Source organism: Passer montanus, unplaced genomic scaffold, assembly GCF_014805655.1.
Source record: "Passer montanus isolate IOZ18808 unplaced genomic scaffold, ASM1480565v1 scaffold4, whole genome shotgun sequence".
Lineage (NCBI taxonomy): Eukaryota > Metazoa > Chordata > Aves > Passeriformes > Passeridae > Passer > Passer montanus.
In genome coordinates this window covers 1,001,052-1,023,754 of record NW_024368818.1, presented here as the reverse complement: position 1 = coordinate 1,023,754, position 22,703 = coordinate 1,001,052, and the positions used below count along the sequence as shown (strand labels likewise).

At 40.2% G+C, this 22,703-nt stretch overlaps 3 protein-coding genes across 16 annotated transcripts in view; 2 read left to right on the top strand and 1 right to left on the bottom strand.

The window, feature by feature from the left end:
- Positions 1–7,751, top strand: part of FRY (FRY microtubule binding protein) — a 227,915-nt gene extending 220,164 nt beyond the window's left edge. For 11 of the 14 annotated variants that reach the window (XM_039718372.1, XM_039718370.1, XM_039718373.1 and 8 more), the window contains 4 exons: positions 412–429; positions 3,980–4,090; positions 5,555–5,748; positions 6,305–7,751. In XM_039718372.1, the coding sequence (XP_039574306.1) occupies positions 412–429; positions 3,980–4,090; positions 5,555–5,748; positions 6,305–6,563 (582 nt within the window). In that variant the 3' untranslated portion in view covers positions 6,564–7,751. The remainder of the gene's footprint in view (positions 1–411; positions 430–3,979; positions 4,091–5,554; positions 5,749–6,304) is intronic. The other 3 variants (XM_039718369.1, XM_039718368.1, XM_039718367.1) reach the window with 1 other exon arrangement.
- ZAR1L (zygote arrest 1 like) lies at positions 7,262–10,461 on the bottom strand. Its single transcript, XM_039718377.1, has 4 exons — positions 9,839–10,461; positions 9,355–9,447; positions 9,133–9,207; positions 7,262–8,723 (listed from the first exon to the last, which is right to left on the bottom strand). The coding sequence occupies exons 1-4, from the start codon at positions 10,454–10,456 to the stop codon at positions 8,580–8,582; spliced, it is 930 nt and encodes a 309-aa protein (XP_039574311.1). The 5' UTR covers positions 10,457–10,461; the 3' UTR covers positions 7,262–8,579.
- Positions 10,462–12,962: 2,501 nt separating this feature from the next.
- The window catches only part of BRCA2 (BRCA2 DNA repair associated), a 33,476-nt gene continuing 23,735 nt past the window's right edge, over positions 12,963–22,703 (top strand). The window contains exons 1-9 of the mRNA XM_039718692.1: positions 12,963–13,073; positions 13,955–14,058; positions 14,682–14,930; positions 16,908–17,013; positions 17,816–17,868; positions 17,974–18,014; positions 18,113–18,224; positions 19,789–19,844; positions 20,769–20,883. Coding sequence (XP_039574626.1) covers positions 13,980–14,058; positions 14,682–14,930; positions 16,908–17,013; positions 17,816–17,868; positions 17,974–18,014; positions 18,113–18,224; positions 19,789–19,844; positions 20,769–20,883 — 811 coding nt within the window. The 5' untranslated portion in view covers positions 12,963–13,073; positions 13,955–13,979. The remainder of the gene's footprint in view (positions 13,074–13,954; positions 14,059–14,681; positions 14,931–16,907; positions 17,014–17,815; positions 17,869–17,973; positions 18,015–18,112; positions 18,225–19,788; positions 19,845–20,768; positions 20,884–22,703) is intronic.

Here is a 22,703-nt window from a genome sequence, read left to right as displayed (position 1 = left end):
TGTTCATCACTTGAAAGTAATTCTTAATTTTTTTAGTACTTTGCAATATGAGCTCTTTTTAATAAGAAAAAGACAAAATTAAATAAAAGTATTATTTGAAGAGTTTTCTAACACTATTTCACTGTAAGTTCTTGAGCTGCTGGGTGGGATAAATCTAAACTAATAAATCTGAAGATCTAACTGAGGATATATAGACTGGAATTTATCATTAGAATTAAAGCTTGATTTTATTAAGAATGCTGTGCATGTTGAATGTGATATTCCAACCAATTATCAGGTTGAGGCAAGCATTGCTAATACTGCTGATAAGTTATGCTATTACAGATGGGCTGTGCTTCCTACTGCATGCATTTACACTGACACTATACTTTCTTTCCTTTCCTTTTCTCCTGTGCCATGCTTGCTGTGTAGCAAATGGAATCTCTTGCAGTAAGTTGAAGTTCTTTCATATTTTTTGTCCATCTGTGGATGGACTAATACATCCCAATTCTACTGTTTTACTTCTAAGCATGTTTTCTTTTTTGTTATAATTTTCCTTTACAATATGTGGTTCTAAATGCAGTGGCTAAAATAATTTACTAACATGTATTTTGTGAAATCAAAAAATACTGTGCCAAAATTTTTACATTTTCATATGCTGTTTCAAAGGGTCATTTACATATACTTTTACAAATCAAGCTTTTGAATGGATATAATATGCTGGGTCAAGGAACATTTTTTGTTACTTTAAAATAAATAATTTTCCATTTTTTCCTAGTGAAAAACTGCAATTTATAGTTGGCAGTTACATTTCAAATGTGTTTTGTGTATGTGTTGATGAACAGTTTCACCACTATTGGTTTCTAACACTTACTCAGGAAGAACAAAAATTGAGTTTCTTGATACAGTAACTAAATACTAAGTGAGTCAAACTACAACCACTACTTTGACCTTTGTTTTCATTCAGGTTAACAGTCACAAGGGTGAAACTGAATTATTGTTCTTCAAGGGCTGAAAAAAATCCAGTGTTACAAGCTATCATGAGATGGGTTTTTCAATGATGTGAGGGTTGTTTTCAATTAATTATTAACTTCCTGACAGCTCCAACTATATCTGTATGTAACTGCTGTGTAGTGTTGCCAGGTCTTCAAAATTTGAATAGAGTGAATTTGATCTGTGCTGGGGAACCTCAGGCTGTGTCCCTACTTGGAGCTGAACAGGACCAGGGAGGCAGTGAGTGTCTCTGGGCTGGCGCTCGCTTGGGTGAGCGATCAGCACCTTCCCTGGCCGGGCCACCAGCCAGCCTCTGACATGCCCGAGCATGGTTTGAGAGAAGACAGAAGCCAAAGCCATCTCCAGGAGGCTAGATCTAAACAATCAGTCTTTATTTTGGGAAGAGAATGGTTAGCCACACAATGGCAGATTTGGCAGTGCTCTGTGCCCTTGGTTACAGAGAATGGCCCCGGGCAGGTTTATTTCACTGGCAGTGTTCCTCATGCCCTGCCTCTTTGTTCTGATAGGCTTTGTCCCTGACCACAAGTCAGTTCTGCCCTAGCACATCTGCTCCCCACTAAGCATCTGCAGGGCCTTCTTTCTGCATTCATGGGTCTTTGCTGTGATTTCCAGTCTGGTGGGATCATAGAATGATTTGAATTGGAAAGCACCTTAAAGATCATACAGTTCCAATTCCCCTGCCATAGGCAGGGACAGCTTTCACTAGACCAGGTTGCTGAAAACCTCATCCAGCCTGGTCTTGAACCCTTACAGGGGTAGGACATCCACAACATCTCTAGACAACCTGTTCCAGTGCCTCCCTACCCTCCACATAAAGAGATTATTCCTAACATCTAATCTAAATCTCTTGTCTTTTTTGTTTAAAGCTATTGTCCCTTGTCCTACCATGATCTGCCTTTGTAAAAAGTTGCTCTCCATGTTTTTTATATGCCCCTCTAAGTATGGGAAGGTTATTATAAGACCTTCTTGGAGCCTTCTTTTCTCCAGGCTAAACCCTCTCAGCCTGTCTCCACAGGAGAGGTGCTCCTGATGCTGCCCAGGGTGTGGTTTGCCTTCTGGGCTGTGAGCACACACTGCTAGCTCAGGTTCAGCTCTTCATCCAGGAGAGCTCCACAGGGCTGCTCTCAACAAGTTCCTCTCCCAGTCTGTGCTTATGTCTGGGATTGCCCCAGCGCAGGTGCAGCCCCTTGCACTTGGACTTGTTGAACCTCATTAGGTTCTCATGAGCCCCCACTTCTCCAGTCCGTGTCCACCTGGATGCCATCCCATCCTTCTGTGTCATCTGCAAACTCGCCGAAGGCCTCCCCCTTGTGGAAATTCCTCCTTTCCATTTGGGACAGGAGCACTCCAATGCTGCCCTCCAGTAACAGACAGTAAACATAACACAGATACCAGATCCAGAATGGCACAGAGCTCAGACCAGGCAAATTTACAGTGCTGAATTCTGCTGCTCTGGTGGTGCTGAGGTGTGAGCAGCTCCAGCTGCCTGGCCTTCAGCAGGGCAAACCCTGCTATGCTGACACCTTCTGGCTTGGCACTGTCCTCCTGCTCCCACTTTTCCTCCACAAGCCCCCTTTAGAAGGAGACTAGCTCTGCCTCATTTTGGCGGTGCCCTTGGCTGTCTGTTCTGATGGGTAGTTGGTGTCCACCACACCCTGATGAAAAAAGATGAAACTTGCTTTTGACCTTAGCCCCTCAGCCTTGTGAGGCTGGTACAGAAATTTGGGGAATTGGAACACTGAACTGTGGTTCCAATTCTGGCTTATTAATAAAAAATGTGACACTTAAATGTTGAACCATATATAAATAAAACACTTCAGTCAAATTAACATTTATAATGTACTTTAAGTACTTTCTATTAGTGTTTGTGCTGACATTTGCACAATCCTAGATTCAGCAAAGAGCTGCAGCACGTGCTGGTAACTAAGCATGTATGAAGTGCTTTAAAGAAGAAAACATGAATAGCTTCTTCTTTTCTGCCAATTTTGGCATGAAACTCTGCTTTAGTTCCTCCAAACAGATGGAAATATCACTGAGCCCACCCTTGGTCACGGTGTCTGTTACCGTAGGCAAATCAAATACAGTTGGAAGTCTGCAAGGCTTTCCTGCCAAAGGGTCAGTACAAGGTCAGGACTTGTACCTGCAGGATTTTCACTTTTTATATAATTAGCCAAAGATTAAATGTTCCTCCCTTTTTCACTATGCTCCAGCTGTGGAGCTACGAGATTGCCCTCCTGTTAGACACAAGAATACCAGGAACCATAAGCATATTAGTTTGATCTCTCTGTCTGTGTCTTACATCTTTTATGTCATGTTTCACTTTACACTGGAAGAAACAAGTGAATATTCATAGAGCAGTATCTACTTAATCTGGGACAATACTTCATAGAAGCCAAATGCCCTCTTACACCTTAAACTCCATCCATATGTTGCATAGTTTCTTTAAGATGGTGGAAAATCCATGAGCAGTGTTTTTAAGTTCCAGGGCTGGCATTTCCTGCTTCTCAATCCCAGATGAATTTATCACCTCTGTTTCTCTTTCCTCAGAGGAGCAGGCAGGAGCTTTGACCATCTTGGGCAACTATTTCACAGCTTCTCTCTTAGATTTCCATCCCTTAGAAGAGATCTTTGACTTCATCTGAAATTTGGGAGTTTCATATTCTGTGCAGGGAAGTCACTTCCCCTATATTCTGTCTCTGCTTTCCAGCTGCAAACTGGAGACAGTGAAGCTAATCAAACAGAATATTTTGAGGCTGATGCTGACATGTGCTACATGAGACCTAGCTGTCATAATTTTATTTTCAATGTTATATATGACTTAGCTGCAGAAGAAAAATCATTACTTATTTTCTGTAATAGTATATGCTCATACTTCAGTAAAATAATGTTTTTGAGAACAATCTCAATGTGTTTTGTTAGTTATCAAAAATTATCTAAATTCACTAACATTTATTAATTATTTCTTCTCCTACAAATCTTTCCTTAGCAATTGGAACTCTGTCAGAGATTATATAAACTGCACTTCCAGCTGCTGTTGCTTTTTCAGTCCTACTGTAAACTTATTGGACAAGTGCACGAAGTGAGTTCCATGCCAGAGGTATGTAACAAAGTCCCATACTGAAAATTCCACTTTATTTTCATGTTCTTATTTTTCCTTTCTCTGGATTTAACAACAAGGATCCCACTATTTCACACTGACTATAAATCTGCAGGCATACATAATCAACTAAATACCTTAATGTCCTGTATTTTTTATTCTGTAATGTTTACAAACCTTTTTCTTTAAATATTTTCACATAGCACACTCTCACTTTTGACCCAGACAGCTTTTTGTTTTTAGATAAATCCATGAATCTTACTTAAAAAAAATTCAAAAGAACAGTACTGTTAGTCAAGTTTATTTTCAGCAATTGCTTAAAATATATAATACTTTGAAACATCTTCGAGGTGATCGCTTAAAGCTGAATTATTATCATTTAAGGAAAGATTTAACTTACCATTCCATGTGTATTTTTCTCCTGGTAAGGAGAAAAATGTATATATTTTAAATTATGGAGGAGAAGAAGTTGTTGTACTCTGGTTTGTAAAATAAAATTTGAAGCTATTACATGTATTTTATTACATATTCTAGTAACTTAGATATGGCCTATAAACAGAAATTGTTTTATCAGATGTGCTGTCACAGTAAAAAGAGTTTGAATATTTATTGTACCTTAAGGATACAAGCAATTGTATGTTGTGAAGGCTGGCTCACATTGTGACTGGACTGTTCACTTTTAAGAGAAGACAGGACAATAGGCATCAACTACTACTAGAGCAGTATAAGATTTAAAAATATTTTTTATTTCTTATAATTGATTTCTGTAAGTGTTTTTCACTGTTACAACTTTGTTAAATTGTTATAAATAATGCACCCCATGGAACTGGGAAACAATTGTAGAAAGAATAGCTATTTCACCATGACATTTGCATATTTTGCTGGAGCCATAAGCTATTACTTGAAGGAAATTCCATTGTCAGTTCATATGACAATGTTTATTTTTAGCATGTAGGAGCATGAAAAAGTAGACCCTTGGAAATTATTAACTTACTAATTATTTATGAATCTTGTGCCTTATTAACTTTTCAGCCTGAGAAAGGGTTATACATTTCTTGTCCATCCATTAATCATGTCAGATGCTGCATGTATTTTGTAAATAAATATCAACATCTTACTAGGAGAAATATGTGTTTTCATCAGCTCTTCCTCTATGATGTGAAAAAAGTAGCAAGGGTGAAAAATAAAAGCTTGTTTAGATATGCTCCTGCATTTTAGCAAGCCAAAACTACAGCATAATGTTAAAGGATGCACAAAGGTTAAAAAAAAAAAACCAAAACCAAACCTGTAGTTTGCTTTTTCTTTGTATTGTACAGAGATCAGGAAATGTCCTTGTATTAAACTGGGGTCTTTTCCATAATGTGTACATCCAATGTAGTAGTAAGGACAAACTTGAAGTACCTACTCCATGTGGGACTTGTGGAGAATGAAAATACCCATCTCTCATTTTTCTCCTTGGAGCAGCTGTTAAATATGTCAAGAGAACTGAGTGAGCTGAAGAAAAATCTGAAGGATGCTACTGCTGCAATTGCAGCTGAGCCTCTGACAACAGAATCTGAGCCCACATTCAACTCTACTGAAGCAGCTATTCAGTCCATGCTGGAGTGTTTGAAAAACAATGAACTTGTTAAAGCCGTCAGACAAATAAGAGAATGCAGGCAAGTTTTGCTACATGGTTCATATTAGACTTTCATGTTATTAGAAAAGTATGCATTTATTATCTTCCTAACTAAACGTAATGTGCAGGATCAGCATAATTAATTAATTGTTTCAACAAGGAACATGGGCGCATTGATACCGGCTTTTGGGGAGGTGTGCCATGAGTAACTATCAAACATATGCTTGCAACAATTAAGATGTTTAATTACATTCTGTAGATCAAAAATCCTGTGAGGCTCTTAAGAATCTTTACTGAGCTAATTCCTTACAGGTGCATGTCATTGGCATGAGCTAAAATTCAGCCCAGTTTCACTTACACCTATTTGAATGAGTTTTGTTAGGCATTTTTTTAGATAATGGAAATTGCACTTTTGTGTGTATTCAGTGCCTGATACCAGAATATGAGTAATAAATGAGTGGTGTAAAACAGTGAGTTGCTTTAGGCTTATAAGTGTGTGCAAGTCCATTCTTCTTTTAGAGATCTCTGTCACATAGCTCTTCTCTCTGCTAATAAACCCATAATGAAATGCCTGTTCTTTTCCTATTTCATTGCAGGATTTTGTGGCCCAATGATATCTTTGGAAGCAGCTCTGATGATGAAGTCCAGACACTACTGAATATTTACTTCCGCCACCAAACCCTGGGTCAGACGGGCACCTATGCACTGGTGGGCTCCAACCAGAGCCTGACTGAAATCTGCACCAAATTAATGGAACTGAACATAGAGATCCGCGACATGATTCGCAGAGCTCAGAGCTACCGGGTCATCAATACTTTTCTTCCAGACTCCAGCGTTTCCGGCACAAGTCTCTGACAGGACCCTTGGGCCCCCTTTCAAGCTGGGAGTGCTGCCCTGTGGGAGTGAGGTGGCTCGATGTCTTCTCAGCCTTACAAAGGTTTGGTCAAACTGTACTCACTCTTGTTACATTTAGGATTTCCTCTAAAAAGCGATGGGCTGAACTTCAAACACATAGCAATACTGTAAGGACAGAGGTAGCATAGAGCACCTGGGACATCCTTTGTTCTGTGTTGCACAAAAACCAGTTAGCATTTCACTGAGCAACTGCAACTCACTACTGAAGAAGTGACTTCCATTGCATACCAAAGCCTACTACACTGAACAATACTTCCTTTATAGCAAATTAATTTTTGGTTGGCAAAAGTGCAATGTTTCCTTCACAAAATAGTATTTTTTGTTTAAAAAACAAATCTTGTACACATTTTTTTCCTTTTTTTTTTCTTATTTAGTTGAGTGAAAGATGGGCAGAATGAAGCTGGCCACGGAATCTCACAAATTTGTTGGTCAAAAGCTGAGAGCCTGTGTATATGAAACAGACTGTAATTTAATGTACACTGTAATTTGAATATGATTACTGTATCTTAAAACAATGAGCTGCTATGAAGTACATTTCCTAATGTTACTAGGCTACTGTCTCTGAAGGTACTGGATCATATTGTAGAGGTCTGTTCTTAGGCCCCCCCAAGGATCATGAAAGGTCTTGATAGATTTTCTTTTTTTTTTATTAATGACCTTGGCTGCTTTTTACTAGAGGTTTGCTTTTATGAATATATTTATACTATTAAAGGATGGTTGATCTAATTTAACTTGCCATTTTGTAGGAGAAAGTCCCATCACAGAGTCAAATCTTTTGAACTGTTACGCATGCATATTTTTATTTAATATAAATTTTGAGTATAAAAAGTAAAAATATTAACGTGAAATGCAAGTTCTCATGTTAAATTTCTTCAAAGAGAGGTCTTATTTTATTTGTAATGTATATATAAAAGTCATGACTATATGTTTTTTTCTTACATTTAACTGCTGTCCAGTGTTAAATGTATGCATGTAAATCTGTTGCACATCTGAGACACTTTTATTCTGACAACTATGTAACTTATTCACACTGTAAATACACTTAACTGTTTTTGTGAAGTAACTTTGAAATTTGGATCAGTACATTCATTTAACTAAAGTATAAAAGTCATATATAGTCAGAACACAGTACGTGCTTGTTGTGAAAATTGTGTTCTTGTCTGAATCAGAACGGTCTACACAATATCCATGATCAGCAGCCCCCCAGAAGGTACCTGGCTCCTGGTTTATGCTGAAACCATTCATAGAAAATAGTGAGAAATGTAACTACAGCCTGACAAAAAGATCCTCACAGTGCAGCGTGGAAGACTACAACAGCAGAAGTAGTTTCATTGATCTATGAAAGCCTCTGAACTTCCTTCTACCCTGAAGAGTGTTTTTTACACTGTCACAGATAGTGCCAGTCAAAAGGTTTTTTCCCCCCCCCATTTGAAACATGGGCAACTTACACCCTTTTCCCACCTATTTTACAGCCATAGTCTTGTTCTGGCAGATAGTCTTTGATTACCAAGCAGCTGTGGTTTTTATATATGCAGTTGATAGAGGCAGGAGGAAGACTCATTTGCATTTACACCAGACTTTGTGCTCCAGAACATTTGCATCTTCCACCCTAGTTCAGTTTGAGTGACTGAAGAAAAAACGTGCTAGTGTAGCCTGAATCTTAGCATTCCCTGAATACTTCAAAGTCTATCTTCAGGAAATCAAATGGGTTGCTTCCTTACAGATATACTTTCCTCTTTCAGCAAAGGAGACTGAAACTAAGGGGTATCAAACTAGTGCAGACTTTTATTGAACTTCATTTACAGCATATATACAGTGAAATTACGTACTTTAAGTTATTATACTTTACAATAATACTGAAGTCTTCATCCATTATCCAATGCCAGGTCAAAAGCCTTAAGTCAAAACATTGCAATAGACAAAGTGCAAAGCACAAAACAGAAGAGGGCACATGGATCAGACAACGTATTTGAAGCTGTAAGTGCTGTCACAGGACAGCCTTTTGCCCCTGCAGCGGCCACAGAGTTCTTGACGATGAGGTCTCTTCAGGTCAATATGTCTCTTCCTCTGAGGGCAAGAGCAACGAGTCTTGGAACAGATCTCAAGAAACAAAGACATGTTAGTAGTAGTAGTAGTAGATCAAAGAGGATGCTTCTAACTTCATGTTAAAATAACATTTGGTTTTCCTTAACAGCAACACATTGGGGCTGATATACTTAGGAACTCTTGTGGTAAAAAAACCCTGTGGATTTAAGGTGCAAGGCCTTTCTCGCCTAGAAGCATAAAACCCTACCATACGTACAGCAAGCCATAATGCTGTATGAAAACTGTTTAGGTAAGCCATCCATGGGAGGAGGGAGGCCTACCACAAGACACATTTCCCAAATAACATTTCCTAGTATTTTGATGAAATAAAGTTTTCTTCCAGATAAAGTCAGTATCAAACTCAACAATAGAATTAGTGTATGTGATAACATCTGACAGTCTTAATTGAGTACAGTTAACTTACCTGGCACTGGATTGTTTCCACTCGATAGGGATTGAAGCCCTTTTGGCATTTGCGACAGAGCTGCTTGAAGTACACCTGAGAAAAAGGCAAGTTCTGTTAGTATAGAGACTTATTCAGGTGTTCTATTACAGGCACCTAAGTTTGTGCCAAAACATTTGATTTGTCAGAGACTTTATGCCATTCTTACTAGTCTCAGGAGAACAGAGACTACTTGTTAACTACCTTGTTGCTTCCAGAAATGCACCACACGTAGGCACTCTCCCATCTGGTCTTGCAGTCTTTGCAGTGGAAATAGCCATACTTCTGCTCCAAGAACTGCAGAGACACAGTTCAATGAGCATCCTCCAGCAGCCTGAGAGCACCCAGCCCAGCTCCCTCCCCAAGGATGGTGAGACACTGAAAAAGGTTGCCCAGGAAGCCATATGGAAATATTTGAAGCCGTAGTGAATGGGGCTCTGAGCAACAGGGTCTAGTGGGTGGCATCCCTGCCCATGGAAGAGAGGTTGCAACTGGATGATCTTTAAGGTCCCTTGTAACCCAAACCATTCTGCCATGCTTTGATTCACACGTGCGGGTTTTCCCAGGCTGGAGGCTCTTCTACTCTAGGTGAGACAGAGCCAGGGCAGGACAGGGACACCATGCTGCTCATGAGGTGATTTCTGGCCTCCCTGCTTGAGGGTTCGCCCCCCGCCCCATGCCGGCGCACCTGGAAGGCAGCTCTCTGCCTGGGAGTCGCGGTCTCCTCCCGCCGCGTCCCCAGCGGCTCCTGTTGCGGCGGCAGCGCGGCCCCCGCCGGGCCCTCCTGCTGCTCCTCGGCCGCCGTCGGGGCCTCCTGGGCCGGGGCTGCCTTCTCCGGGAGCGGCGCGGCCTCGGGCGGCGCGAAGAGGCGGCGCTCGGGCGCGGGCGAGAAGAGGGCGAGGCGGCCCGGGGCGCGCAGGGCGGCGGGGCTGAAGGCGCGGGCGGGCGGCAGCGTGCGCGGCCCCAGCGAGCACTGCACGGCCACGTCGGCCCGCAGGCTCACCTGCACCGCCGCCTCCTTCGTGCTGGCCCGGCGCGGCCGCGGCGCCAGCGAGGGGCCCACCTGCGACAGCAGCGCCTGGAGCTGCGCCCGCCGGTAGCTGTCCAGGTAGTCGGAGGGCAGCGGCGTGAAGGGCCCCCCGAGGAAGGGGCTGATGCTGCCGCTCTTGCTCTGCTTCCAGCTGGGCTGCTTGGCCGCAGCGTCCCAGCCGCGGCCGGACACGGGGCTGCTCCTGAAGGTCTGGCTCTTGCTGAACGGGGAACAGACAAAGCTGTCCATGATTACCGCCGCTGAAGGGTTAGCCATAGCTGCCCCCCTGCCCTGCTTTTATCTTACCTGGGGAGCTAATGGCTGCTAATTGATGGGGAAAGTGGGGGCAGCTGGGGGAGGTGTGGGGCTGTTGGCAAGGGAAGGCCGGCGTGCCTGCCTTCCTTCCTTCCTTCTCCGTCAGACTCCAATGATGGAGAGGTGTCATTCAGCCACAGCTGGGAAAACCATGGCCTGCAGAGCGAGGAGAAGGCTGCTTGCTCACAGTTCCTTCCGTTCATGGTCTTAAAAGAAGGAAAAGGGGCTTTGGGAAACTAACAAAAGTCCCGATAAACTTGGTTCCCCCCGGAGAGCTGAGCGAAGAATTCAGGCAATTACATCTCTGATAAAAAGTCTTTACCAGTATTAAAAGGTCACAGCATCCCCATTCTTCCATTACTTGGGGATTATCTACCTGGAACATTTTCCATCAACTGAACTGCTTTAGGAGAAGATGGAATATACGCCTGTATACAAACTGAAGTAAGGGAAAGCAGTGGCTTAATATCTGCATATATATGAATATATATATCTGTATCTATATTAAATAAGTGTTAATACAAGCAAGTAATAAAAGCATGTGCATATTAGACTAATATGCTTCTTCCATAATTATGTCACTTAGTTCAATTTTAAGGTAATACAGTTAAAATAATGTACTTAAATCATGCAAGCTGCGTATGTAACCCTTAAATCCCTGGAACTGCAGTGATGTGAAATCCTTTCTTTGTATGACTCCTCACCATCTTTATAAATGCACTGCTTTATAAAATTCAACGGGCCAGCAAGAGAGAGGCTAGAGAAGACCTGTTAGGGATGATGTCTTTAAACATTCACAGTATATCTGACACTTTCGAGAGTCTGAGATAAATCAGTAAGAAACAGCATTTTTACGAGGGAAAGCAGTGGCTTAATATCTGCATATATATGAATATATATATATATGTATCTATATTAAATAAGTGTTAATAATACAAGCAAGTAATAAAAGCATGTGCATATTAGACTAATATGCTTCTTCCATAATTATGTCACTTAGTTCAATTTTAAGGTAATACAGTTAAAATAATGTACTTAAATCATGCAAGCTGCGTATGTAACCCTTAAATCCCTGGAACTGCAGTGATGTGAAATCCTTTCTTTGTATGACTCCTCACCATCTTTATAAATGCACTGCTTTATAAAATTCAACGGGCCAGCAAGAGAGAGGCTAGAGAAGACCTGTTAGGGATGATGTCTTTAAACATTCACAGTATATCTGACACTTTCCAGTGTCTGAGATAAATCAGTAAGAAACGGCATTTTTACAGGACACAAAGAGGTTAAGATTCAGGAAACACATTCATCATAATTAAACATGTCTTAAGGATCCATATTGTGCTTGGATTTTCAAAGCACTGTCAGTATCAAAGCAAAAATGGTTAAGATTCAGGAAACACATTCATCATAATTAAAAGAAACATTTCTCAAGGCGTCACGTTGTGCTTGGGTTTTCAAAGCACTGTCAGTATCCAAGCAAAAATAGGGTATTGATGTAGCCAAGTTAAAACTTAATGATTGCAGTGTAGCTGCAAAGAGTAAGTTTTTAAGGTGCTTTGGGAATGGGGATGGAAATCAAATTGGAAACTACATGCCATCATTTAAACCAACAGTTTGAGTTCCTATAAAATGTTTTGGTAAGAAAGTTACTGCAGCTCCCCAGAACATTGCAGGGTTAGAAGTTAAAGTTCCTTGAAAGGATGAAGGATATGATTGAAAATTATTGTAGGACAAGAAACTGATGAAAGTGACAGATGACTGAGCAGGTCATCTGCTAAAACTACAACATAAGGACTGGTGTGGGGAGACAGGAAGAAGCCCCCTCATGGCACAAGAATAGATGAACATCCCACTAAAATGAAGATGGTAAACTCAGAGTTGGTGGTGGAGAGAGTGTTCCACACATCTTGAAGTTGTTCCATCACCAAAGCCAAGAATTTAATGAAGAGACAAAGCGGGAATGGACTGTATGTGGAGGACAGTAACATTCTCTTTATTGGAACAACATTTGGTCAACAATGGTCAACAGCCATTTCATGTGTCAAGGCCTGCACCTGAGGAGCAGAGTCTGAGGCTTGCACAGTTCACTTGCCCTGCCTCCGGGAGCCTTCCAGAGCCCTTTCCCGAGGGGTCGGCGTTAGCTGCTGTTGCCCAGCAACGCGGGCCATGTCAGCCGTGGATGTGCTGCTTCATCCCTTCGCCTCCACACGAGTGAAGCTGCAGGCGGCCATCCCAGCTCAGGGCACGCACCCTTTCTGTTCTGTGCGGAGTCAGCCACGGCGGACAGCCCTTTCGGCGGGCACCACGCGTCCCCCGGCCGCAATGCCGGGCCCCGTGCAGGGCAGGCCGGCGCGGCCGAGGCGGGGCCGCTTGGCCTCCGCCTTCCTCGTCGGGAGGCGGGAGCGGCGGATGCTCCGGCTGCGCAGGCGCGGGGCTGCGTTGGCGCCAAGCTTCGAACGGGGCGGCCGGGCTGGGGGTCTGCGCTGCCCCCCTCATCCCCGCCGCCTTTCCTGCCCGCCCCGCTGCCCGGCGTGAGGCGATGCTGCGGCCGCCGCCCCGCCCGAGGCGCCGCCGGCAGGTAACGGCCCCGCGTGTGGCTCGGCCCTGCCCCGGGGCTGCGCTGTGCCCGGGGGTGTCACTGCCGCCCCTCGGGCGTCCCTCCCTCTCCTCACAGCCCGCCGGGGTCCGCAGTCCCCGGTGTGACTCGGTGAGGGGATGGGGGTTTGGGCCCGTCCCCGGAGACCCCGCGGTGACCCGGCGGGGCTGCGCAGGCCGCGCTCCGTGCGCGGTCATCGCCCGCGAGGAGCTTCCCCTCACGGAAAGCAGCGCGGACTGGTCAAATCGCACTTCTTAAAATGTACCTCTGAGGCAATGTTAAGTTCCTCGGTGTTCTGTCTTAATGCAGCCCGTACCCTATTTTAAAGCGCCCGTTTTTCCTATGGTTTTGGTAAGGCAGCGTGTGTAACACGGCCGTCATGTGGGAAACGGGGTTTGCTGTGGAAGGCAGAGATTGTTAAACGGTGAAGTCTCACTATGGGCTTATTATGCATGTGTTTTTTAATAGAACCGTGAAACTGGCAGTGTCTGTTCCACTTGAAAGCAATTTTGAATCAAATTCTTGACATGTAAGTTGCAGAGGTTGTTAAGAGTATATATGTGGTAGTACATATTTCATCCTAACACATAGTGAGTGTGAGGTTTTGATTTGTGTTTAAAATACCTCAGAAGTGTCCTGCCCGTTCCATCATGTCGTGTGTTTGCTGAGTGTCTTCATTATCTCTAGTATAGTTCCCTATGCTCTTTTCTGTTGTTTTCCCATCATGTTCATCATTGTGGTGTTTGAATGCTCACATCCTAGTCAAAGCTAAACAAGCTGGGCTGTAGCACACCACAAAATGCAGGAAACCCAGCCAAAGATATTCAAACAGCAGTGTGTGAAAATGTTTTATTTCTTCTCAGGCTTTTCAACTGTTCCAGTAATGTAATGGATAAGAAAATGGCTTGCAAACCTGAGGAAAGACCATCTTTCTTTGAAATATTTAAGGCGCACTGCAGTGAATCAGGTACAACTTATCTAAAGTAAATAATTCTTATTAGGGTTGCTTTCTGAGCGCCAATATTTTATACATATTTGCTGTATATTTCACAGGAAAGCTTTATGCAAGATGTTATTGCTGTTCTTGCCCCAAATCTGTATTTCCTAATACCTAGATTTCTTCCAGTTTTTGTTTGTATTTTTTATCCATGATATGTGCTTAGTTACTTTTTGTGCTTCCTTGTTTAGAGTTGTCACCTCTATACATACCCACATGTAGACCAGGCTTAGTCTTTTGCTAGAGACACCTGTGGTAGTTAGTAATTTTAAAAGGAACCTGTTTAACTTGCCATTCTGAGCAAGACAAGAGAAACTAAGAGCCAGGGAGTATACTTGTGATTTTAAACAAACTGGATATTTTTCTGGTCCTTTGGTTATTCTGTTCATGGTCAGAGAATTTGGGCAGGCATTCCTTTATGTTGTGTGGTTATCAGAGTTCAAAGCCATCTAGAAACAAGCAAACCAGAAGTATGGCAGTGGAGGGAGCAGTGTGTTTTGCTGTTAGCATTTAAATGCCTGGTGTGTTTTTGCATCCTCCATGGAGGAACCTTTTTCCTTTTCATGTGGTTTTCCGTATGTTTTCCTTCGTAGATTTAGGGCCTATCAGTCTTAATTGGTTTGAAGAACTCAGTGCAGAAGCACCCCCATATGAGCCCAAATCCTTCGGAGAGGTTGATGGGCCCTCTGGCTGGCTTGATCAAACAGCTTTTAAAACTCCAAGGACAAAACCCTCTACATACAGTCAGCTGGCATCAACCCCACTGCTCTTTAAAGAACAAAATGCAATATTGCCACCTTCTTCTCCTGAAAAAGAGCCAGATCAGAAAAAAACAGGAGCAAGTGAGTAACTTCTTTTTTTTAACCTTCTGTTGCAGCTGATGATCATTAATGTAATAGATAATGCTACTGCAGGAACTGTGGGACTAAAAAGCTTATTTCAGGGGACTTCTGAAGATCATCTATAAAAATGCAGAATTAATCTTAATAGTGGATTGAGGTTGTGATAAACTGGTAATATATAAACAAAACCCCCTGTATAAAAGATACTGTTGTGGTCCAAACATTCTAAGTACTGTTAATATGAGAGGATATGAACTTAATATAACCTGTTGACTGCAAATCGAAGTGAATTTTTTTAGCAGTGTAATTTTTTTATGCAGAAGTTTTGAAGCTTTTAAAGGGACAGAATCATCCTTATCATGATGAAGTGTGAGGCAATCCGTAGGGCACTCCTTAACCTTTCTTGAAAAGTTTTAGAAGCACCATCTCTTTGAGTTACTAAGATTATAAACTATAGACAAAACTACATTTTTCCATTTGGAACAAAAAAAAAAAAAAGGAATTTTGTGAGGTACTTCTCATATATTGTTTCCAAATCCCAAGTACGTCATGGGAGTTCATGCCACTCTGCTCCTTTCTGATGTTCCCACCCTCCTTGGACAGCAAGAAGAATCTTTTCCATGGAGAATGTATGCAACATTGTCTGTAAGAATCTCTTCTATGGAAGAGTATTTAACCCCATTCCTGAAGTATGTGATTGGTGCATATGCTGTGTCTGTGTCCTTCTGATAAGCTTTTCTAACCAGGTTACAGACAAACACAAGACTCCCTTTTATTACCAGAATTGTTCTTAAATCCTGTGCAAATTCTCTGAAGGGTTAGAGCTGTGCTGCAGTTCGAGTATACTTTATTACCCTACTTCCATGGAATACTGTAACTCTCTTTGTTTTTCTGAAGTTCCCCCGCTCATCTTTTGCTGAGAACATGTTTCTTCTAAATGTAGCTATTTGTATTTACAGTGTTAAGTCCCTAGAGAATTCCTGGTTTCAGGAATCTCATTTGGCAGTTTCATAAATGGCAAAGAAAGGAACCTTATGGTTGTTTATTTCAAAATGGTCCGTTTTGGTTCACATGTGACTGCCTGAAATATTCTGTTTTCTTGGTTAGAATCAAATTGCTCTTGTGAAAACAAGAGCCTGGATGGGAGCTGGTGGATTTCATACCTTGGTATGGTACTGGGATGCACCTGTGCTGTGCATATGAACTCAGGAACTCAGAAGCAGAGAAAAATGCACAAACTAAAGAGTAATTTCTCATACTAAGGTTGTTTGGACACTTCAGAGTAGAAATTCCTATTAGTAGTTGATTGTCCATGTAAGGGTCTCACTGTGCATAGATTTCTGCTGCTTTAGTGGGAACATTGTCTTTTGCCCAGAGATGCTTTGCAAATAAATAGATGCTGCTGACAGTGACAGTGAATCCAACAACAATTCTGGAAATATTTTTTGCTTTTTGCTGCTTATGTGAATCAATAAGTGTATGACTTAGTAAATTTGAGGGGAAGCTGCACAAACCTGTGTTTGCATGTATTGTATTTTTGCTAAGAATAACTTGTGTAATGACAAGAAAGGAACAATGCAGTACATTAAAACTGAAATGGCATGGAATGCGTTACTTGATTAATACCAAGTGACTAAAGGATTTTTGCTAAGAATAACTTGTGTAATGACAAGAAAGGAACAATGCAGTACACTTGATTAATACCAAGTGACTATAGCAACATAATGAGGGGTCTTCTTGGCTGTGCATTTGCAACATGTTTAGCATTGTTTGGATATAAAATTTGAAGGTATTTAAAATAGAAATAGAAATTAGGATTGGGTTGTGGGGTGTTTTTTTGTTTGGTTTTGGGTTTTGTTGTTGTTATTGCTTTGGTTTGGTTTGGATTTTTTTGAAAGCTTAGCTTTAAACTTCAAAATTGAAACTGTTACCTGGAGTTCTGCAAAGTTGTGCTGATTATTATATACTGTGTTGTAGGTAGAGAGAATTTGACAAGCCCAAGTAACACAAGAGGAAAAGCAGACCAAGAAAATGAAATATTTGCTTCACCTCCTGGTACCTTCCACAACTGTCTCACTGCTAGGTATGCTAAATATGTCAACATAAATAGAAAATAAGCTGGACCTTAAGCAGAAAGCAATATTTAACCCACCATATTTGACTGTTGAACTTTAAAAGCACTGAGTAATCTTGTATGTCTGATATGTTTATGATACTTGTAGGTTGGTAAGTGAATTGAAAATAAAACACTAGCTAAATTTGAAAATGTCCTTGCTTTCAGGTGATTGTTCTTCCTATTTTTCTACTCTTTCACAGCTAGAATACATTTTTTTTTTAATGTTATTTCAGCTTTCCAAGTCCAAACATCCAAAGAAAGACCAGTAGTGATGTATCATGTGCTTCTCAAGTAGTAAATCTATTTGTAATATTTTTTTAATTTGTAAGATTTTTTTAATAATAGCCTTGATTTTTACAGACTTAATGTCTGTATTTCAGAGAAATTTTATCAAAGTACTTGTGTTGATTATAGGAAGAGTTAAACTAGTTATTTAATTGCAGTTAGTTAAGCCAATTTCCCTAGTTTCATACAGCCTATCATAAAATGCGTGGTTACATTGGGATTTATTACTTGTCAGACAAATCATCACTGAAAATTAAAATATTTCCTGAAAGAAATATTTTACACTTTATAGCAGACTTATGGTAATGTTTAAAATGTTGACTGATGGTTAGGAGGAATCTATGTTTCATCTAGTCAGGGGTGTAACCATGGTGCAAAGAAAAGAAGTAAAGGAGATGGTGATATATGTTATATTTGAAATATTCAATTATTTTAAGAAATTGAGACATGAAATTAATATTATGGCTTTAATTTTCTTTTGCAGTCCAGCTATTTTAAAGAATACTTACAGAACACCTCAGAGAAATAATATTCCCGGTTTGTATCTTCCCTTTTTGGTTCTACAAAATATTTTATATCTCTAGATAAAAATCTGCAATTTTCAGTTACTGTTTCATGTCCTTTCTCCATAATGTTTTTCAGGTCCATATGGAAGCTTGTTTTGCACACCAAAACTTTCAGAGGTACAGATTTTATTCATGCATTTTGTTTCCTTTTCCTGAGTTGTACATTTAGAATTTGGCATAGAAATTATATATATGATTGTTAAATGTATTTCTAGGTCAGAACTCCAAAATGTATTTCTGAAAGTCTGGGAGCAGAAGTGGATCCAGATATGTCCTGGTCAAGTTCTTTAGCCACACCTCCTACCCTTGGTGAAACTGTGATAATAGGTATTTCTAAAAATGAGCAATTGCTAAGGGTTTAAAACTTCCAGTTTTGATACTGGAAGTTCACTCAGTATGAACTGTTTGGTTTTTTAACTAAAAAAAAGACAAAATTCTTACAGTGATTTTTTGGTGGGTGCCTTTAGATAATGCAGCCCTACACAGAAAACTTTTTGGAAGTTTTCTTCCTTTGTTTGAGGGGTTAGAGGATATAAATTTAGAAATAACATGGCAAAGCATAGGAAGAGGATTAGATATGTTTACTTTGTGCTATCACATAACTAGGAGCTGTTGGGCTAAGTTAAATGGGTTTGTTTATGAAGTGTAAGAAGGTGGCCTGCTGAGTTAACCTCCCAGCAGCAGTGCTGTGTTCAGCATTTTAACCACTCTCACTGTGCCTGCCATCGTGATCAATCCAATGAGATGGACTGGGATACTCATCCAATTTGGACCCGAGCTCCTGGGCTCATATTTCCTGGGTTGTTTGGACGGGGCAATTCCTGGAGCTCATTTACTGCACAGCTGCACAAACAGCTGTGTCAGCAGAGCTGTGAATGAGAATGAGTGGGTGATAATTGCTTCAGTGGTAGCTAACAGTAATGATAAACATCAAGCCTCAACCTAAGGTGTTGGTGAAAGTGAGATTTCATTAGTTATGATAAGCAAAGTGAAGTTTGACTGTATGATTTGTTGATGAAAATTAATGAGAAAATGGGAAGACCTGCATATGTTTCCTTAGCTTCTGATATTGCTCTTTTTCATGTTGTAAACTACCACTGTATAGAGCATATAAAGCATATTAAGAATGAGTCCTAGGACTGGGAATTTCTTTTGGGATGTAGGGGATGGTCAAAGCTATTGAGCTGTACTATTTTGGGTGTTCTTTGGTCCAGAAAGGTATGAGCTGAAAAGAAGCTTGGGGGAAGTATCCATATCTTAATGATGATGTTCTGGGAGATGAGCTGTGGTTTGAGCTCTCATTCTCCCATGTCTTGGATAAGCCTAGTATTTTATAATAGTGATATTATACTCTCTGCCTTCTGACACCTGTGAAAAGAAAGAGCTGCTACACAGAACCTAGATGTTGCGTCTATGAAGCGTTTTGATATACGCTCTTCAAGCATTTTAAAACTAGGATTCACTTTCTCCTTTTGTAACAAAAGTGAAGATAGTACTGCTGTTTTGGGAGGAAGTGGGAAAAAAATCACAAATTCCTGAAAGGCTTGAAGATCTCATCCAGATCTTTGGACAGAAGAAAATGGGGAATAGTGCCTTGAATAACTGCTTGAAAGGCAGTGCTGTTTCAAGGTGGTAACTGGAAACATAGCAGAAACCATAACCTGTGATTTGTGGTGGTTTGTGCTGTTACAAAACTGCCTTTGTACACTGTCCTTCATCCTCATCTGTATGACTTTTTAATTAGAACTTGTAGTTTTGAGTAGTTTATTTACAGATTTGACTGGAATTTAAAATAATCCAATGAAAATCCTCCCAAAACACAGCTGTATTTGAACACACTCAGCAGATCATTCGGGAGAAAATAAATTGACTTGTCTGTCTCCTTCTAAAGCTAGAGAGAATGATTCTATTTCTGAAGCAAAGCGACAGGATGGAAGGGCTGATACAGTAAGTAGTTTTAAGAGCTATGTTGTTCTTCAATTTCAGTTAAGCTATTCTGTTACATGTTTACATTTCTTGAGCCAAGAATAAAAAATTCTGTCATTTTCATTTTAAGCTTTCCTATGTGACTGTTTTTAAGAGTTACTGCTCACATGGCTAAATTTGCAATACATAGTTGTAGAATGTGTTCTCACAAATAATATTTCCTTCTCTGAGAAATATTTTTTGCTGTGCTTATTAAAAAAAGCCAAAGCAACCCCAACCCCCCAAACCACTTGACTTCAGCAGCACTCAATATTATTATGAGAGGAATCAAATCTAGGAATTATATTACTTATTTGAAGATTGATTTGTGTGGTTTTTCCCACTTCCATCAGATTTTTGGAAGTTATTCTTTGGGCCTAACTTGTTGCTCTCAACCTCTTCAATAAAGAGTTGAAATTGAGTATTAATTTCAATCCTTTGATAGTGGTAGGGAAAGTTCTTGCATAATTGGAATTGCACACTGTGTCTATGAAAGCTGAATGATTATTGAGACTGAAAACCAAGGATGGCACTAGAAGGATTCAATTACAAATTTAAGTTTTATCCTTAACAACCTGAAACTTCACAGTTAACACACTGTTACAAGTGAAAATAGGTAAAATGTCCTTGTCCTTCCTCATATCTCCTTCGTTCCCTTTTTGAGAAGATTACAGTAAACTGCTGAACCCATTCACTGCCCTGAAGGTGGCTTTAAGATGGAACCTGATTTACATCAAAAATGGGGATTATCTGCTTCTTTGTTTTTCACGTGTACCTGTGAAAATGTTACCTTTCATTTTAAGAGATGGCGTCAGGTACTGCAGTAAATGTTTACAGTTCTGTCCTTGACTGTTAAAGTGACACTTACTGGTACATAATATGACAGCTTTTGTCTTTGATTTACAGATTTTGCGCAACTATTTTTCCAAGCATGATAAATGTCCTGGGATAAGTGATGCAAGTATGCTGTCTGTACCAGAGACAGTAAAGCTAAATGCTGAAGATGACATCAGAGATTTGGGTATGCATCAATGCTTTAGCTAATAAGTATCCAGTGAAGCAAGAGTGAGGATAAAAGTACATTCTGTGTTTTGGGCTGTTCTTATGGCTGGTTTGTTCTGCCAGCTGTGTTCTTAGAGTCCCTAAATTGATTTTATTTGTAAAATTAATCTAGCCTTAAAAAGGGGAGTGTCTGTTGAGTCATTAAATTAAATCAGTGTCCTGGTTAAGCCATGAAAGTCAGGTTATGGTGCCACTGGACAACAACCAGATTAGTACTGTGAAGTGTGTTCACTGCAGCTGGAGAGGTGAGACAGAAAAATGGTACATACAGGCTCAAGGGGGAGCAAGACTACTGCTTGTAGTTATTGAACAGGCTTAACTGAAGTTTCATCCCAGCACTCACTATTCTGTGGTGAGCTTGTTTTTTGATCTTTCTTCATTTATTTCACCTGTTCAAAATAGGTAGTTCAAAATGTGACAGATCCTTTTGGAAAAAAAATGTTTTGGATTTCTTTAAATGAATGCAGAAAATACACAAGACAAGGAAAAAAAAATATTCTGTGTTTTTAGATCATGTTAGTGAACAAGTGAAAGTGTAAATTCCAGTGGGAGTTTTTTTTAATTTTAGTTGAGAAATGATGGCAGAAGGGGAGATTATTACCAAAAATTTGTTCAGCATGCATGGTTGTAAAAAGGTGCTGTAGGGATTTCCGCTGGCTAGACAGGACAGTATATCCTTATCCTTATGTCCTTGTCTGAATTGAATGGCCTGCCCTAAAAATAGGATTTGATGGTACATGTAAGAATTGTGAAAAAATCAGCTTGGAATTCGATAAGGAGAGCTGAGAATGCTAGCATCATGAAGGACTTATTAGGATTTACAGAGTGATGCTGTAGGTTCAAATATGAACCTAAAAAGGTTTTTATGCTGTAGGTTCAAATGTGCTGAAAAGAATGTGTTCAGTAGTAAAAGTATTCAAATAATCTGTAATTAACAAAATACTTTTAGAAATTAAGCATAAATTAATTGGTCTTGGTCTGTGTTCCAAAAGGTCCTATTACATTGCGTACTACAGTAGAGAAGATCAATTAATATCTGAGAAAAATAAGAGGGAAAGAAGACCATTTGTCTTAGAGTTCAAAATAACTTGCAAGTGTTTCCCTTTTCCTATGTCTTCCCTTTTTGATAATTTGGCATTTGAAGATGCCGTGTATAAAAAGGACAGCTCCACGTTTGTAGCTTTCAGATGTTGGTTTTCTCTGGAATAGTATCATAAAGTACAAAAAGTTTTATTAAGTATATGTTTTGTTTCAGTTAAAGAAAATAAGATCATAATATATCAAATAATATCACCCTCCAGTAAGTTTAGAAGTCAGAACTGATTTCCCTGATTTTTGTTTTTCCCTGGCCTGAGATTATTCAGTGTACAGGCAGTATCTGTACAGTCTTTCAGTTAGTCCTTGTGTTCTTTAATCCTAGAAAGTAATGTCTCTTGTTTAAGTAAAAACAAATAAGCTGTGTCTATGTAGAAAGCTGTACTGACAAGGTATCACAGGATGAAAGGATATGGAAGAAGTTGCTTCAGAGGAGCCCACTTCAGTTTCCTCACTACTTTAGTGAAGGAAAATGACCTACCTGTACGCTCAGTCAGTAATGTTACAGTTTCTTCTTTTGGAGATCTTATTTACCACTCAGGCCCAAAATAGAAAGTAAAGAGAATTATTGACTTTCTATACCTACAACATCAGTATGAACCTATAGTGGATGTATTGCAAATAATTGGTTGCGTGTGACCAAGTACTGGGAAATGTTCTGTGGACTTCCAAATGGAAAATCTT